Here is a 19681-nt window from a genome sequence, read left to right as displayed (position 1 = left end):
TGTGAAACAATGATCTAGTATAATGCTTGAGGTTACAGTCTTCAAAGAAAATCATGAAATTTCAGAGAACACATACTGACCACAAAAACCTTTACTGCTAATCCTTTTCATAGTAGCTGCAACACAAAATTAAGACTAAAGTAATTGAGAGCTGTACAAAAAAACCAACATAGAAAGAAAGATACTTCTTTTCAGAATTGTTTTTAAAAAGCAAATTATGGAATTATTTCAATTTGAATACTTACAGAAACAAATCTGTCTAAGTAGGGCATTGGGAATCTCTTAGCTTTATTCCAATACAGAAAACAAGGAGACATATAAAGCTAAGCAATATTTATAACAAAAGAATTACGACGATGACTGTGATTCAGGAGTGGTTCATTAGCGTCACCAGTGTAATGGAATTACATGTACTTTGACTTTTATTTAGCTGTTTTGCACCATTTAAATTTTGACTGCAACTATACACAACAGTTTCAGTCAAACTTTAAAATAGCCATGAATGAAGATTTTTAATTATAAACATGTTCTCTGATAAAAGTTTTCCAAAATACAATGCAAGTGTTGGATACAGAAATTTTAAATGGGAACATACAAATTGTCAATTACTTTACTGCAAAATTGTAATTTACAATTACCAAGCACCACCACATGCTATTTAGCAACAACAGCATTTTCTAAAAATATAAACTGTAAAATGCTATGTTATATTTGTATAATTTTATTTTAATTTATTTTTGCAGCTTTGTTGGAATATTTCTGGAGGAATATTTACAGTAAAACTGCTTGATAGGTGCATTTACATTTTGTGTATCTTTTAACAGCAAAAATGAGATTTTATTTGTAAAAATTTTTGTTTCACTTAGAATTAATTTAAACATATTAATATTTATTCAAAACAGTGTAACTACTTAGAAACTAGAATACTATAGTTTTTAAGGTTAATAAAATCCCTTCACCAAATTATTTTCATGGTAGTTTATAATTACAGGTGCCACCAAACTATTTACATATTTCTACACATGAAAGCACAGTGGTAAAAAATAAAATAAAAAAAAAAAAAAAAAAAACAGCAACACAAACAAATCAGTAATTTTTTGTAGGAAATACAAATACCACTTAATCACGAAACTGCAAAGACCCTCAAAAATGTCACTGCATTACATGTATGCATCTGCCTATACAATCTTTTATTAAACATCAACAGACTTTCACAATTGGTCTAAGTTTTATTAAAGGTGGACTAAAATTGTGTTGATTTATGCCATTATATTTTTAGTAGTCAGCCAAAACTCTTTTTGGCTGACTCTTAAATCTTAAATATAAAAAAAAAAAAAAAAAAAAAATCCTATGTTAAAGGCAAATTTTTATCAGCATATTAATATTATGAACATTCTTTATATCCACAGCACAACATTGCTCTCTTAAACTGGAATTGAGCTCAGTAAAAAACAACGGACTAGAAATACATATCTTGCCCTAATACTGATTCTGCACTGAGATAACATTGTAGAATCTTTGGAAACATGCCAAGAACATGTGAATTCTTGTAACAGCACCCAACATACAAATATTTCACATATCAAAGAAATTAACCAACCAGTTCAGCTAAAATAATGATGGTAAATTTCATTGTTTTGACATTTAATTAAAAAAAAAAAAAAAAAAAAACTAATGCACATTTTTCCTAAGACTTTAAAAGAACTGGTATTAGTTAAAGTGTCAAATGCTTAGCATTTGCATCAATTTGTCCACTTTTAAGTTCTTTGTGCTGGAAAAGAGAGGTAAAGTCAGCTCACAGGTCCACTAGGATGTGGGCAGTGAATACAACTCCTTGAATGTAATTAAGTCAGGAATTCCAAAAACGGGAATGGGTTTTTTCTTTCAGGTAAATTTATGGAACTTGCCTTGTCTAGTCCATTGCCACCTTTTGAGCACAATGGATACTACATGCATCACGTTGCTTCCTCAGCCTCTTATGATGACTCTGAGCAAGGGAATTGATAAGAGACACAAGAAAGTATATAATCATCACAATGACAAATTTCTCAAACACCCATGCCAGCCAGCTGGTCTCCTAAAAGAAGAATAAGTACACATTTTAAAATATTTCTATTAAAAAAACAAATATTAAAAATGTGATTTCTCTTTCAGTTAATAGTGCTTTAGAAGTTTGTGCACAGAGAGAGAGAGAGAGATTAGCAAATTTATTAGTAGTACCAGTAAAATGGTGTAAGAAACAAGCTTGTACAATAATCAGCAAAAAATAAAATGAAATAAAAATGATACTCACAACACTACCTACTGAAGCAGATTCTAAAATGAGGCTCAAGATATGGCCTAACTATTGTCCCATAAAACAGAATAATCACCTCTTCCCCACTACTGGGGAAGATTCCTGCATATTCCTGCATATCATTGACAACAACCCAATAAGCTCTCCAAATAAAAAAAAAATTTGTATGTACAGCTCAAATTACTTTTCAATATTATTTCAAGTTTTCAATATTACTTTGGTGAGCTTTTTGGTGAAAAGTTAACAATTCCAATTTATGAAAATCATGTTGTTGTTTTTTTTTTAATGCATTATTTTAGTATACAGCTGCATGCAATATTTTTCTTTCATGCAGCTTCCAAGGTTCCTAATTTACACATGTGCATGTGCCCACACACACACACACACACACACACACACACACACACACACACACACACACACACACACACACACACACACACACACACACACACACACAAAGTAAAATTTTGCAACTATAATCAAACACACCAGTATTAGCAAATGACACAAGAAAGCAATTACAAAACATGGAAGTTTAGTCTAACCCTTGGCTGAAGGCAAATTTCCACATCTATCCTGCAACTATCCTCACCCAATTTGAATTTATGCCCATTCATGTGTGTAGGCTGAGCAAGAGAAAGAATTCAATCAGTACTGAACTTATTCAATCCATTTAAAGACTTCAACACCTCAGTCAGATATCCTAACAGGTGCTCAGTCTCCAGATGCAGCAATCTGCAGAACCGAAGCCTTACTTGGTAATAGTATTCACCATAGAGTGCAAAGAAGCCATGGGCATTTGCTGCACTGGCAAAACCAAAACAAAACAAGTAGATAAGAAAACAAATTATATGCGTTCTTCCGTACACAGGTAAGTATCCAGTTGACCTTTGAATTTATCCAAACTTTCACAGCCTCAACTACCTGCAAGGGTTGGTTCTGCACTCGCAGGGGCGCATTAAGGCTATAATGTACTCTTGCGAGGGCAACTGATTCCAGCAATGAATGACTTACTGGCTAAAAGAAAACTTCCTACAATCTAATCTAAACCTCGAGCCATGTAATTTGAATCTATGACCCCTAGTTCTGGAACTATTTATAACAGTGAGAATTTCATCATCAATCATTTTACTAATCCCTCTCAGAGCCTTGTAAGCCTCAATCAGATCTCTGAGTTGCCTGGTTGCCAAGCTCTGCAGCCCACGTAACTGAAGTCTTTCCTCATATAGTCATCCTGCGAGCTTGCCATTCGATTTAGCATTAGCAAAGGCAGCATATGATACAAGAAAGCAAGCTTATATAGCATCAGCCAAAAAAAAAAAAAAAAAAACCATCTTATTTCACCCATCCACTTGCTCCAAATGTTCGTGATGTTCTGGCTTGAATTTATTTAAGCTATCAACTTCTACAATGATAGATGGAAGTTTGTTCCAGCAAACAACCACCTGCTGGCTAAAGGCAAACTTCCACACATCTATCCTACAACCGTTTTTCCTCAATTTGAATTTTTTCTTCCCTCTCAGGCGATCATTCTGAGCAACAGGAAGAATCCCATCAGCATTGAGCATGCTCAAACCATTCAAGGCTTTATACACCTCAATCAGATCACCTCGCAGATGCCTAGTCTCCAGACACTAATTTACAAAACTTAAGCCTTTCTTCGTAAGAGCAACCCTTTGTTCCATTCACTAATCTTGTTGCCCTTCTCTGTACTCGTTGAAACAGCTCTATATCCCTCTTAAAATGAGGCCTCCAGACTTGTATACAGTACTCAAGGTGTGGTCTGACCATTGCCTTATACAAGGAGAAAATCACCTCCATATCCCTGCTAGAAAAATTCCTGTATATCATTGACAAGACACCATGAGCTACTCTTGCGGACTGTCTGCACTGCCCAGAAAACTTCATATCTGCCTGCACAATTACCTCCAGGTCCTTTTCACTCTCTACACTTTCAGTGTAGTACCACACAGTTGATATGTTACTCTGGGGTTACTGCTTCCCATATGCAGTACTTTACATTTGTCAAACTTCATTTGCCACCTCTCAGCCATTCTGCTCAACTTTTCTAGATCCTGTTCGAGCAGTGTACTGTCATTAGTGTCATTAACAACCCTGCCAACCTTCGTATCATCTGCAAACTTGGACATTAAGCCTGATATACCATCATCAATATCATTTATAAATACAGAAGACAACACTGAACCCTGAGGGACTCCACTAATAACATTGGTCCACGAAGAGCAGTGTCCATTGATTACCACTCTCTGTCTTCTCCCACTCAATCATCCCTTTATCCATAGCAGCAATTTGCCTCCAATGCCACAGTGCTCCAATTTGTGCAGCAGTCTTCCATGTGCAACAGTATCAAAGGCTTTACTACGATCCAAATATATGATATCAAAGTTATTCTTTGCATCCAGTTCCTTTGTGACTACATCATGGTATCCAATCAAATTGGTCAGACAAGACTTCCCCTTAACAAACCAATGCTGTGTCCGAGCTATAAGTGAAGTCTTGTCTAGATGACCCTGCAATGTTTCTTTAACCAGTGTCTCCATTAATTTCCCTGGAACAGAAGTTAAACAGGTCTGTAATTACCTGTGTCTCCCTTTGATCCTCCTTTGTGGATTGGGGTCACATTTGCACATCTCCAGCCCATGGGTACCTCCCCTGAGTCTAGGGAAGCTCTCATAATTATGGCTAAGGGTTTGCATACTTCCTTTGCCGCCTCCTTTAATATAACTGTATAGATTCCACCCCAGGTGTTTTTCTTGTGTTTATCTTCAACAATTTCTCCTCCACTTTACTCAGTTATTACAAGATTATCTACCTTGCTGCCAGAGTTGAATATACCTCTGGCATTCCCCTCCCTGAATAACTCCTCATGTGTGAATGTTGATGCAATATATTCATTTAGTTTGTTAGCTACCTGAGCAGGATCATCAACAGTTGAACCATCGATATCAAGTGGACCAATCTGATTCATCCCCTTCCTTCTGGAGTTTACATAAGTAAAGAACTCTTTGCGGTTTTTCTTTGCATCCTTTGCCAAAGATTTCTCGTAATCTGCCTTCGCCTGCCTAACCTTCTTTGTAACCTGGTTACAGATCAGCTAATATCTATCATAGGCTTCTGTGTTACATGTTAATTTATATGTATCCCATGCATTTTTCTTCTCTGTCACATGTCTAATTAGTTCATCTGACATCCATTTAGGCCTAAATCTTGAACAATATTTCTTTGTTGGCATGAAAAGCCTAGTAGCTTCCAAGATTATTTCTTTGAATGTTTCCCATTTTGAATTTGCTGTTGGTAACATCATCAGTTGGTTCCACTGTATAGAATTTAAATACTGTTTCAGACCACCGTAGTCACTTTTATGAAAGCAAAAACCCTTCCCTTTACCCTTGATGGTAGTTACCTCTGAGTAAATCCCACTTCAGCACACTGCAATCACTGCCACCTAGTGGTTCCTTTATCTGCAGATTCTTTTTAGCATTAGCATTAGCAGAGGCATTTGATGCAAGAAAGCAAGCTTATGCAGCATCAGCCAAAAAAAAAAAAAAAACCCACTTCCACTTCACCCCTCTGTTCGTTCAATATACCTGTCCAGCTGAGCCTTAAACTTATTTAGGCTATCAACCTCCACTACAAGGGATGGAAGTCTGTTCCACCAACCAACCACCCGCTGGCTAAAGGCAAATTTCCGCACGTCTGTCCTACATCTGTCTTTCCTCAATTTGAATTTATGCCCTCTCAGGTGATTTTTCTGAGCTGGAGGAAGAATCCCATCAGCATTGAGCATGCTCAAACCATTCAAGGCTTTACACACCTCTATCAAATCACCTCGCTGGTGCCTAGTCTCCAGACTCTGTAATTTGCAAAACTTAAGCCTTTCTTCGTAAGAGCACCCCTTTGTTCCATTCACTAATCTTGTTGCCCTTCTCTGTACTCGTTCCAGCAGCTCTACATCCTTCTTGAAATGAGGCCTCCAGACTTGTATACAGTACTCTAGGTGTGGCCTGACCATTGCCTTATACAAGAGAATAATCACTTCCTTATCCCTGCTGGAAAAATTTCTGTATATCATTGACAATACTCCATGAGCTACTCTTGCAGCCCGTCTGCACTGCTCAGAGAACTTCATATCTGCCTGCACAACCACCCCCAAGCCCCTTTCATTCTCTACCACTATCAGTGTAGTACCACAGAGTTGATAGGTTGCTCTGGGGTTGCTGTTTCCCATGTGTAGCACTTTACATTTGTCAATGTTAAACTTCATTTGCACCTCTCAGCCCATCTGCTCAACCTTTCCAGATCCTGTTGCAGCAGCATAGTGTCAGTAGTGTCCTTGACAACCCTGCCAACCTTTGTATCATCTGCAAATTTGGACATTAAGCTTGATATACCATCATCAATATCATTTATAAATACAGAAAACAATAATGGACCAACACTGAGCCCTGAGGGACTCCACTAATAACATTAGTCCACGATGAGCAGTGTCCATTGATTACTACTCTCTGTCTTCTCCCCCTCAACCACCCCTTTATCCATAGCAGCAATTTGCCTCCAATGTCACACTGCTCCAATTTGTGTAGCAGTCTTCCATGTGCAACAGTATCAAAAGCCTATCTAAGATCCAAGTATATAATATCAAAGCTATTCCCTGCATCCAGTTCTTTTGTGACTGCATCATAGTATCCAATCAAATTGGTCAGGCAAGACTTCCCCTTAACAAAACCATGCTGTGTCCGAGCTATAACTGAAGTCTTGTCTAAATGATTCTGCAGTGCTTCTTTAACCAGTGCCTCCATTAATTTTCCTGGAACAGAAGTTAAGCTCACAGATCTATAATTACTTGTGTCAGCCTTTGATCCTCCTTTGTGAATTGGGGTCACATTTGCACATTTCCAGTCTATGGGTACCTCCCCTGAGTCCAAGGAAGCTCTCATAATTATGGCTAAGGGTTTGCTTACTTCCTTTGCTGCCTCCTTTAATATAACTGGATAGATCCCGTCCACCCCGGGTGCCTTTCTTGTGTTTATCTTCAACAGTTTCTCCTCCACTTTACTCCCAGTTATTTCAAGATTCTGTAGCTTACTGCTAGAGTTGAATACACCTCTGGCATTCCCCTCGCTGAATAACTCCTCATGTGTGAATGTCGATGCAAAATATTCATTTAGTTTGTTAGCTACCTGAGCAGGATCATCAACAGTTGACCCATCAATATCAAGTGGACCAATCTGATTCATCCCCTTCCTTCTAGAGTTTACATAAGTAAAGAACTCTTTGCTGTTTTTCTTTGCATCCCTTGCCAAGGATTTCTCGTAATCTGCCTTCGCCTGCCTAACCTCCTTTGTAACTTGGTTGCATATCAACTTGTATCTATCATAGGCTTCTGTGTCATGTGTTAATTTGTAAGTATCCCATGCATTTTTCTTCTCTGCCATATGCCTCATTAGTTCATCTGACATCCATTTTGGCCTAAACCTTGAACAATATTTCTTAGTTGGTATGTAAAGCCTAGTAGCTTCCAAGATAAGTTCTTTGAATGCTTCCCATTTTGAATTTGCTGTCGGTAACATCATCAGTTGGTCCCACTGTATAGAATTTAAATACTGTCTCAGTCCATCGTAGTCGCCTTTACGGAAGCAATAACCCTTCCCTTTACCCCTAATGGTAGTTACCTCTTTGAGTAAATCCCACTTCAGCACACTGTGATCACTGCCACCTAGTGGTTCATTTATCTGCAGATTCTTAATGCATGAAGAATCACTGCTGATAATCAAATCCAGAGTATTACTCCCTCTAGTTGCCTCCCGAACATGCTGATGTAGAAAACAATCATCCAATAAATCCACAAAAGCCTTGCTAGTGTGTGAGTGACCAACCCACAAATTCCAGTCAATATCTGGGAAATTAAAATCCCCCATTATAAGACTCTCTGATTTACTAGCCCACTCTATTTCCCTGTACAGTTTCTTATTATACTCATCAGAGTCATTAGGCCTATAGCACACTCCTACTCTCAATTTTGATCTCCCAATGCTTATGTCACACCAAACTGACTCAACACTGCACTGTCTAGCGATGTCGACTGGCTTCACTTCCTTGGTTTTTATGTGTTTCTTAACTAACAGCATAACCCCTCCCCCTTCCTATCCTGTCTATCCTTTCTGTAGACGTTGTACTCCCTAAATTGCAGTTCTGCATCCCTTATATCTGTGTGACACCACGTCTCTGATATCCCAACAATATCTGCCTTTGATGTTTTGAGCAATACCTCAAATTCATCAAATTTATTTACTAAACTCCTAGCATTGGCGTACACGCAAGTATACCTGCACCTGTTTCTATTCTTAGCTACCCTAACACAACCCATGTGTTTACTTGTACCGCAATGGCTCCCAGCAGTCTCTGAAATATCATGCATCTTGTTTTTCAGGCTTCTGCTCATTCTAATAGAAGCAGTGCAAGAATCTCTTTCACCTCTGCCAGTGGCTACTGTCAATCTATTGGTCTTTGTCTCCCTCCAAAGACCAATAGATTGACAGTAGACACTGGCAGAGGTGAAAGAGATTCTTGCACTGCTTCTATTAGAATGCATTAGAATTCTTGATGCATGAAGAATCATTACTGATAATCAGATCAAGAGTATTAATCCCTCTAGTTGCCTCCCGAACATGCTGATGTAGAAAACATCACCCAATAAATCCACAAAAGCCTTGCTAGTGTGCGAGTGACCAACCCACAAATTACAGTCAATTTAACCCCAGGGGCTCACACCTGGTGAGTATGGGCTTGGCACACCCAGGGTCCTGAGCTGGATATCATCATCCTTCTCTTTCTTGTTGATTCCCTTCTACTTTTGACTCACTCTCTCTCTCTCTCTCTCTCTCTCTCTCTCTCTCTCTCTCTCTCTCTCTCTCTCTCTCTCAGGGTAACTCGGGATTTTTTTTTTTTTTTTTTGGCTGGTGCAGCATAAGCCTCAAGCTTCCTTGCACCATATAGCTAATAATAATAATAATATCCGGGAAATTAAAATTCCCCATTATAAGACATTCTGATTTACTGGCCCACTCTATTTATTTGCACAATTGTTCATTATACTCATCAGATTCATTATACCTATAACACACACCTACTCTCATTTTTCCTTTTCCAGTGCTTATGTCACACCAAACAGACTCAACATTGCATTGCCCACCAACATCAATTGGATGCACTTCCTTAGATTTTATGTGATTCTTAACTAACAGCATAATCCCTCCTCCCTTCCTGTCTTGTCTATCCTTTCTGTACACGTTGTACTCCCCAAATCCCAGTTCTGCACTGCTTATGTCTGTGTGACACCATGTCTCTGATATCCCAACAATATCTGCCTTTGATGTCTTGACTAGCACTTCAGCTCATCGAATTTATTAACTACACTCCTAGCATTGGTGTACATGCACATGGAGGTACACATGCACCTGTTTCTACTCTAACACAGCCCATGTATTTACATGTTCCAATATGACTCCCAGCAGTCCTGGAATTTCTCATTGCCTTGCTTTCCAGGCTGCTGCTCAATTGCATTTCAATAGAAGTAGTGCAAGAATCACTTTTACTTCTGCGAGCGGCTACTGTTAATCTATTAGTACATGTATCCCCCCCCCCAAGCTAGCAGTTTTCCGACCCGCCTAACTCTGCCTCTATAGCATAAGCAAATATTCTTGCACCCTTTCTATTTAAGCGTATTCCATCCCTGTAGAAGCAGTCTCTCCTGTTAACAACCACAGACCAGGCTGAGAAAAATTCTACCCCATTGAGCCTTGCACAATCTCTCCAGGGTCGAATTGATCGACAAGGCTCTAATCATATACTCCCTCCTATCGTGTCTGAGCAGAATTGCAGGAAGGATGTAGATTTACTTGAGCGTGTACAGAGCGTGTATTGTCAGGGAAACAGGGAACATATTATGCAAAAAGGATAGATGGAACAGGACCAGGGTTATGTCTGCCAGTGGCAAAGGTTGATGACTTTGTAGGGCAGATATCATCCTTTAAGGGCACAAAGGGTGATATTGTTGTACACGTTGGCACTAATGATATTAATAGTAGGAGACAGGCAGAATTACTTAACAAGTACAAGACAATGCTGAAAAAAAGCCGTGAGTTAGGGTTGAATTTGAAAGTAGCAGTAGTAGTGGCATGTGATGCAAGAAAGCAAGTGTATGAGCTTATGCAGCATCAGCCAAAAAAAAAAAAAAATCACACCATTCCCTCCAAATGCCTGTTCAGTTCCTCCTTAAATTTATTCAACCTATCAACTTCCACAACGACAGATGGAAGTTTGTTCCAGCAATTAACCACCCGCTGACTAAAGGCAAATTTCCGCACATCTATTCTACATCTGTCCTTTCTTAATTTGAATTTATGCCCCCTTAGGTTCGTAATCTGAACAAGTGGAAGGTTCCCATCAGAATTCAGCGTGCTCAATCCATTCAAGGCCTTATACACCTCAATCAGATAACTGCACAGGTGCCTAGTCTCCAGCCACTGCAATTTGCAGAACTTAAGCCTCTCTTGGCAAGAGGATCAATTCATTCCCCTCACTAATCTTGTTGCCCTTCTCTGTACATGCTCAAGCAAATCTACATCCTTCCTAAAATGAGGCCTCCAGACCTGTACGCAGTACTCAAGGCATGGCCTGACCATTGCCTTATACAGAGGGACAATCACATCCTTTTCCCTCCTAGCAAAATTCTTATATATCATTGACAAAACTCCATGACCTGCCCTGGCAGCCTGTCTGCATTTCTCAGAAAACTTCATATCTGACTGCACAATTATTCCCCTAACAAACCCATCTATGTTCTTAACAGTGGAGTGGACAATGCAGTTGTAAGCAAAGAGGACTTGCTTGAGGACTGAATCTCACTGTTTAATTTCTTCTCCAACTACCTTTACAAGGATTTCTTTTAAGTTCTTATTGACGTGCTTCACCACACTTTATATGCTGGAATGTAGTGATAAAAATCTTTTTAATTTTCGTAGCTTTATATAATTGCTGAGAAAAACATCAGAATACTGTCCATTAATAAGATAAGATAAAAGACAGGATAAAAATTTATCCCGTGTGAAGGAGGTTCCAAATCTGCATATAATTCTAGGAAACATTGCATTGCCAATGTCTCATATTGCTGATCCTGGGATTGGAAAAGTCTCAGTCCATCTATAATGATGTCCTTGCCCGAGGTAAGCATTAAAGGACCTGGTTCTGCACCCCCGTGCTAGTTCCTTGATTATTCTTCAAATATTCCAATCTTCCTATAAGAAACACGGTTCAAGTCCATAAATAGCATAGTCATTGGTTGAGCTAGTGGTATTTGTTTCTTTATTCTGTGTGTAATTATAACTATGCTTTGCAGTTGCTATCCCTTTCAGATGTGCTTATCTAAACATCTTCAGCCTTTTTGGGTATGACTCCTGTTCTGATAGTTACATAGACATCAGCATCGGCTATTGCATCCTCAGCTGAAACCAACTTACTAGCATTCTACTTTTCTTCTATCTCTTATATTGATCACCTTGGTAAACCCTTTCTACTTTACCCAGTAGTCTGTTCGATGCCTCCTGGGTGTTTTGGCAGAAGGATGTTAGAAGAATTCTGAACAATCTTGATGCCAAGAAAGCTCTGGGTAAAGATAGCATTTATACTCAAAACTTGTGCTCCTGAGCTTACTCCTGTTCTATCTCACATTTTTTTACACTTTCTTAATCTACTGGTATTTTTTCTTCTTGAAAATTTGTTCATTCCAAGCCAAGTCCTAAAGAGAGTGAACCCCCCACCCCCACCCAATTATTGCCGTACTAAAAAAAAAAAAAAAAGTAAAGTGCAGCCATTATCAACCCACTGCAGGATGGAAGCCTCCTCAACAATTCATGTTGAGGGAAACAGACCATAATCTGCCATGCTGGTCCAGTGCGGGTTGGCAGATCGACCGTATTCAGCAGTCAGGGGCTTGAACCCCGGTCTACTCAAAGAGCATGTGCTACTGCACTCCCGCTCCTGACCACTCGGCTACGGAGGCCTAATTGCACCTACTCAACTCTTTTCAAAGTACCGTATTTCCCCGTGTATAAGACACTCCCATGTATAATACGCACCTTAATTTTGTGGCCCGAAATTTAAAAAAAAATGTATTACATAAAGTTATTGAACTCAAGTTTTATTCATCATAAAATTCATACAACTCATCACTGTCAAAACTCCCATACATTAGCTTGTCTTCATCTGTGCCTGATGACGAATCACTGTCTTCATATATTGCCTCGTCCTCAGTTCCATCTATGGCATTTGAAATGCCACACTTCTTAAATGACTTGACAACGATCTCAATCTTGATATCATCCCAGAATCTTTTCATCCAGGTACAAACTTCTCCTATAGTTGGTTTCTTCACTCTTCCTGCTGGTGTCAAATTGTCCCCAGAAGACTTTATCTATTGGTTCCATTCATCTCTCATGGCAGCTTTGAAGAGTTTGTTAATGCTGACATCAAGTGGGTGGAGATGGGATGTCAAGCCTCCAAGTATGATGGCAAGTTTTGTTTTTTGCTCTGCAGCAATCTTCTTTGTTTTTTGTTATGCGTGCCCTGAACTGATCAAGCACCAATAGGGCAGGTTTGCGCAAGAGTCCACCTGGTCTCCTGCTCCAAACTTTCTCAAACCAGATCTTCATCCCATCCTAATCCATCCAACCCTTGTCATGAACGTGGACAATCACTCCTCGAGGAATGTCTTCTTTTGGCATTGTTTTGCGTTTGAAAATCAGCATAGGAGGCAGCTTGGTTCCGTCGCACCAATATAATGGCTCTTTTCATGTCCACTTGTCTTCACAGTTACAGTTTTCACCCCCTTCTTATCAACAGTTCTGTTACTTGGGACATCAAATTGAAGGGGGACTTCGTCCATATTTGCAATCTGTCCCAACTCAAACTGATGTGTCTTCCGACATTGAATGACAAAACGATGAAATTCAAGGACCTTCTGCTCATAGCTTTCAGGCATATTTTGGGCAAGTCTGGTGCGTGTACGCATGCTTAGTCCATTCCGTTTCATGAACCTGAAGCCCCAATTGTGTACTCCTTTGAAATCAGTAACTTCTTTTTCCTCAGCAATTCTTCTTGCCTCATGCTGAACCATCTTTGTGGACACAGGAATTCCAACTGCCCTTTGTTCTTCAATTCCCTCTCTAAATCAGGCCATTTTGCTGACTTGCCTCTCATGGCCTTCTTCTGCCGTGTAGGGTTTCTTTAGTTTTTTCAGTAGGGTTTCTAAGAAGAAACCCTTCCCATGGAGGAGGACCAAACTTACGTTCAGCAGCTTCACTTTTGCAAACTGGATCACTTTTAACTTGAATTCAGCACTGTACAAAAATCTTTTCTGAGCCATTTCTGGGCAGAATGTAACCTAATATACCGGTAACAAGTGTGAAACAATGAGCGCAAAGACAACAAGCGCAAAAAAGCGGGAAATGCAAGTAAAAAAAAATCTACAACAACTGTATAAGACGCACCTAGTTTTTAGACCCCAAATTTTTGGGAAAGGGTGCGTCTTATACATGGGGAAATCTGTTAACTGCCATCCCTTATAAACAATCTTGAAACTTTTTGTCTGATCAATGATTGCCAGTATGTATACTGAGTGTCAATCCACTGGTGATATTTTGGCTTTGTTATCCATCTATGACCCATACCACGACATTGCAGTGTGTGTCAATGTCGTGGTGGGTTGCCCAAACGTGTTCAGCAATAGCTGAGTGCTCGACATCCGCTAAGCGGATTGCTCTTTTGTGTTCGGAAAGGCATTTTTCGAGCCGTCTCCCAGTTTCCCCAATGTAGCGGCTAGTGCAGTCACAGCAAGAGATGCGGTAGACCAATCCGCTTTGTAGTAAGGTGCGGACCGGTGTTTTTACTTAGAGATGAGAGATCGTAACTTTCTGCCTGGGAGTTGCACGCATTTTATCCCATGTGATTTCAAGACTCTACAAACCTGTTGTGATAGGTTTGGGTAGTATGCGATAAAGGCGCTCGCGGTTGAGTCATTACCTTGGATGTTTCTGTTGGTCGCTACGTGGCCATGTGTCTGTAGGTCACATATGGCCACGGGTTTAGGCTAGGAATCTCCAATTTCTTGCATGGGAGGAGGTGTTAATGCCATTTGTTAATTAACAAGTGGCAGAGCTACTGGTTGAGGAAGTCAATTTACTGGAGTATATTTGCCCCCTCTGCTTGTCCTTATTCATCTTACAGGTGGATCATTTAGCAACAACACCTTTATCAGCAATGCTAGGCTGTATATCAGCTGAAGTAATATTATTAACTGATGTATTTATATTGAGATTACTCAAGGCACTAGCTAACTGCTGTTACTGCACAGCTTGCATGGATTGTAGCTGAGCCATGATATTATTATTATTATTAGCCATAAGGTGCAAGGAAGCCTGAGGCTTATGCTGCACCAGCCAAAAAAAAAAAAATTTCTGAGTTACCCTGAGAGAGAGAGAGACAGAAGTAGAAGGGAATCACCAAGAAAGAGAAGAATGATGATATCCAGCTCAGGACCCTGGGTGTGCCAAGCCCATACCAGATGTGAGCCCTGATATCCTCTATGCAGTCTAAATAGAAGTAAAACCTTAGACTCTCTACAAAATCCTTGTCTATATCTTTGAACATTGCTTCTTCAAAATACATATTCAGTCTGTTTTCAGAATAGCAGACCTTTCATTTGGTCTTTGCTGTAAGGCAAATGGCGAGCCAGCCTTTTCTGTGTGAAAACTCACTTATCAAAGCTTCTTTCAATACAGATTAAGAATGAGTTTTACAGCATTCAGTTGAACATAGCAAAAACAACCTGACTTACTCTGTAGCCTGGAATGAACGACAGCTGTATGTATTATGCTTTACTAACCCACTAGAAGTGGCCTTAACTGCATCAGTCTCTGAGAAAAATAATCTAATTGGATATTCTGGATTAACCGCAGAGAAAAACGGAGATTATAATTTCCAAAGCAAACATCTGGCATCTGAAAGCTTTCCCCACCGTTAGCACTTAATGTTTGAACTGTACTACCTTCCATACTTTCACAATTCGAACGATTCATCTTTTAAGCTTAGAACAGATAAATAAACAAAGGAAAATTAATAACTTCTGAACAAATTACCAAACAGAATTTGGAAACTCAGACCCTGCAGTCAACTACACCAAATAATCGTAAGTGGTGAGTTGTGATTACCAAATGGTTAAAGTTACAGTTTCAGAATTCTGATTTTCAAACTAACAAGTAAAGTCAGAAACTGCAAAATAATGATGTGATTCTCTTCTGGTTGTTCATTAGCATGTGAAAAACTAAGTTAAAAACCCACAATTCGTTTATATAATCTTTTTATCCTTGTCCTACCCTCCTCTCTCTTTTTTAATTACTGCTTCAGGCATTTGACTAAAATTACTTTTGATATGTTTGCAATATTCCTTGAGACAGATATGTTTGCAGTTTAACCTTATATATAACTCGTGCAAAAATTCCTCAATACTAAATTAACTATTGCGTGTCTGATTACTATGCCCTTTTAGACAGACTTTGCTCATTTACTTTGCTTCTTGGCAATTCTGGCACTAAATTATAACTTAATAATAATAAAACAAGTATCAATCACAACTGCATACAGATGACGCCCGCTAAAACGCTGATCATTCGTTCCGGAAAAACAGAGCGCTAAGTGAATCCGCGCTAAGCGAGCGCCGCTTTCCCATAAGGTACATATGTATTTGTGAGCCGCGGTCGGTGCCATAGGATATTTCCTAATCAATAATAAACGGTAATGAAAAGATGCACAAATGTCAGTCAAAATATTTAATATTCAAATATTTGCACGTATAAAATATTCTGCATTACATACGTATAATTATGTGGTAACTACTTGCGTATCAAAAGTAAACTTAAAATTCCAATTAAAATCATGAATTTAACTGATCTAAATTGATTTAATTTAATGGATGAATTTAATCATGAAAAATGTGTGGATTTTGAGTTGAACTTTGGCCCTCTTCCAAATAAACTAAAAGGGGTATTAATTTTAAATGGCCCGCAGCGTTACCACCCAACAATAAAGTCAACTGATCCTTCGCTGCTTTGAAATTTGGCATGTCTTTTGTTCTTTCAATATGAAACTTCTTTTAGGCATTCGTTTCCACAAAAGTCCTGCTTCATCTATGTTAAAAACTTGTTGAGAAGTATAACACATAATACCCCTCTTCAATAATTTTAACAAGTTCTTTTTTGAAAGTTTCGGCTCCTTGATCTGCACTAGAGGCTTCTCCCTGGATTTTAAATCTATTCTACCAGACCTTACCAGTTTTAAATGGTTCCACATTTTTTTTTTTTTTTTTAGGCGAGTTTTCTTCAGATCATCATATTGGCTAATCTCTTTTTCTCTCTCTTTTTTTTTTTTTTTAATATTTAACTTAACTGAATTCTGCATTGGAATATTAACTTCAATAAAATTAGTCTTTCCATTTCAATCCTAATAGCCGGCCTAGTCCTAGTTGCTTGCAGTGGAACAACAGCTATCTTTCCCGCTGATAAAATTAATTTTTTATAATTGTTCTTACAGTTAAAAGTTGCAAGTCCTAAATTATGGCACACATCCGCTTGTCGTTGACCGGAATCGATTCGCTTCAAAACGTCTAATTTAATTTTCAAATTCAGTCTTTTTCTTACATTTATAGTCTTCGTACTGCGCCCAGATGTTGCCTTTTCATTCCTGTCGGTCATTATTAGCTCTTTGAAAATATAACTGCGTTGGTTGAATTAATTATGATACAATGTTCAAGTAAACTTTCCGTTACGCACGATGTCTAATACTGTACTGAGTGATGACTAGACTTCGGATAAATGCATATAACGCAAATATTACAAGCAATATATCTGATCATTTTTTAAAATGTTGATCTCGGAACTACGTAACAAGTCACTTTACTGTAATTAAATTAGCGTGCGAGAAAATTTCACTCAGCGTGGGGAAACGTTTTAATGCTGTTTTGCTATTCATTTTTAAGCTATTGACTCCATCAAATGAAACAATTTCGTTAAATATGTCAAAAATGTAATCTGTAAAAGAGCGTTACGTTATAGCGATCTGTGACAGCGTTATGGTCAGATACGGGTTATAATATAAGAACAGCGTTATAGCGAAACAACGTTATAGCGAACCACGTTATAACGGGGGCCTGCTGTATATAGATTCCCTAATATAACATTTTCTATTATTTACTTTAATAAATTCAAAATTCTAACAATGTTAAAAAATATAACAGCCTTTTTATTGCTCATGCAGAAAATGCAATGACATTATTAGATTGTTATTGCATACTCAAGTGTTGATGCATGATAATGACCAAGTACAGAGAGAGAAAGAGAATTCACAACAATAGTTTAATTTTCATAACATTTGACTAATATAAAGTCTTTTTAGCCAACCTTCCATTTTTCTTCATTCTTACAAATTTCATCTTTAAATAAATCAAGTTAAAGTCCACATACTTTTTGCCTTTTTAGTTTCAAAAAGTTCCTTGGCTTTTGATAAAATCAAACTAATATAGAGAATAACTTAACAAGTCTGCATATTGGTTACACATATGGGTAAAGATAATTATTCTGTAAATTAGTGCCAAGGAAAGTAACCAGTAAGGAATATAAGGAAATGTTTGCCCAGTGGAAATGTACTTCCACCTCTGCTTGTTGAGATGGAAGGCATGTGTAAATTCAAAGGAACCAGACATAATTATGAAATCAGAAAGAAGGGGAAGTGATCCACCACTCTCTTTATAGCATCAGCTATAAATAGCTGCCACTTTTGCTGATACTTAAATACTAATATATATACATCATAAAAGTCGGCAAATTACAAAAAATGTAAAATACACTTAAAATAAATGCTTGCTTTTAAAAGCATTCTGTTTGAAATATATTGGGAAAGTTAAAAAGTCAAATTAACAATTGGTGCCAAGAAGTGCTCCTTTGGGCACCAAAAATGGTCAGAAAATTGGTAACTATGTTTTAATGCAACAACATGTTTAGAGATATAAGAAGATCGTAATCCCACTGAGTAAGGCAACTGTAAGATCACACTTGAAATACTGTGTCCAAATATGTAGACTGCCCACATATTCAAAGGATTTTGAATATGTGGGCTGCACAGCTTGGTAATCGGAACCTTAGAAAGGATAGTAAAATGAAAGTGAAAGTTTTAAAAATTTTACCTCTGTTGGTAGCTGAGGCTTGGAGAAATTCAGAGTACAGCTGGACAACTACCTATTCATCTGACACAGGCAGTTTATTTTATTAATTTTCTGCATATTTAATATATACAAGTTAGTCCTTTTTATTTAAACATTTCCTCATCTGCTCAATGTTGATCTAAAACGTAAGAAAATACATATCATCTTGCCACAGCTCAGCATCAATCTGGATTTATAATACCAAGAGTATATTCCAGGAGACCATATTATTTCAAAAGTACATATGTTAGACTGTACTGTTCTACAATATGCTTGAGGCATCAGAAATAAAATTCTACACTCATTGACCTTATTCATACCAATACACATGATTTCTTAGTTATTGGGGGAAACCCAGCTTACTCCTGACAATGAGCTTGCTACTCTTGCAAATAATTTGTATTTTAACATTGTCTCCTGCTTTTCTGATAGAGAGGAAGAAAGAAGAGGGTGCTTGTCTCTTTATTACAAAGGATTTCCTTATCATCAAACAATATGCAGTAAACATACACTCATTCAATGCCATAATGGTAAGAGCTGACAAAGTTTACTACAGTACTGGTTGTAGTTCCCTACTACCCTCCATCTCCAGAGATGTGCTAGGGGAGTTGACAGATGGATATCTTTCACTAGGCTTCGTGACATTATAATCTGTACTGGAGATTTAGCAACGCATTTCTCATCTGATGCCGCTGCATTTTATAGATCAAATGGAGATCATGTTTGGAATCTCCCCCCCCCCATGTTCAGACACATTTTAGATAGCGTTTAATAATTCTGCAGCCACAGCTTCTCTCAGCAACTTTCCACAGGGTTTTGACTCATCACAGTCCTTTGAGTCACTATCTCCTCAATCAAAGCTGCAAAATGTCATACTTTATTGGTTAGTGAGAATAGGCTAGTCATTTCTCCCAATGATCACAACCAAGAGCTGGTAATATTTTTATTTCACACTTTTCCTTGGTTATGTCCTGTCAAGCCTTCCCCTCCTGCAAAGATGCTTGGTTTTGGTTAGCCCAATTTGCAATGTTTGTGTTCGTAAATACTATGTC

At 38.3% G+C, this 19681-nt stretch overlaps 1 protein-coding gene across 1 annotated transcript in view; it reads right to left on the bottom strand.

Annotated features, from left to right (window-relative positions):
* Positions 1 to 1715: 1715 nt before the first annotated feature.
* The window catches only part of LOC150080552 (vacuole membrane protein 1-like), a 246568-nt gene continuing 228602 nt past the window's right edge, over positions 1716 to 19681 (bottom strand). Inside the window, exon 13 of the mRNA XM_090381983.1 lies at positions 1716 to 2077. Within this exon, the coding sequence (XP_090238109.1) occupies positions 1913 to 2077 (165 nt within the window). The 3' untranslated portion in view covers positions 1716 to 1912. The remainder of the gene's footprint in view (positions 2078 to 19681) is intronic.

The sequence above is a fragment of the Mastigoproctus giganteus genome, chromosome 9, assembly GCF_048544385.1.
Source record: "Mastigoproctus giganteus isolate SK-2022 chromosome 9, ASM4854438v1, whole genome shotgun sequence".
Taxonomy (NCBI): Eukaryota; Metazoa; Arthropoda; class Arachnida; order Uropygi; family Thelyphonidae; genus Mastigoproctus; species Mastigoproctus giganteus.
The sequence above is the reverse complement of the archived record's forward strand: the minus strand, read 5'-3'. Positions and strand labels throughout refer to the sequence as shown.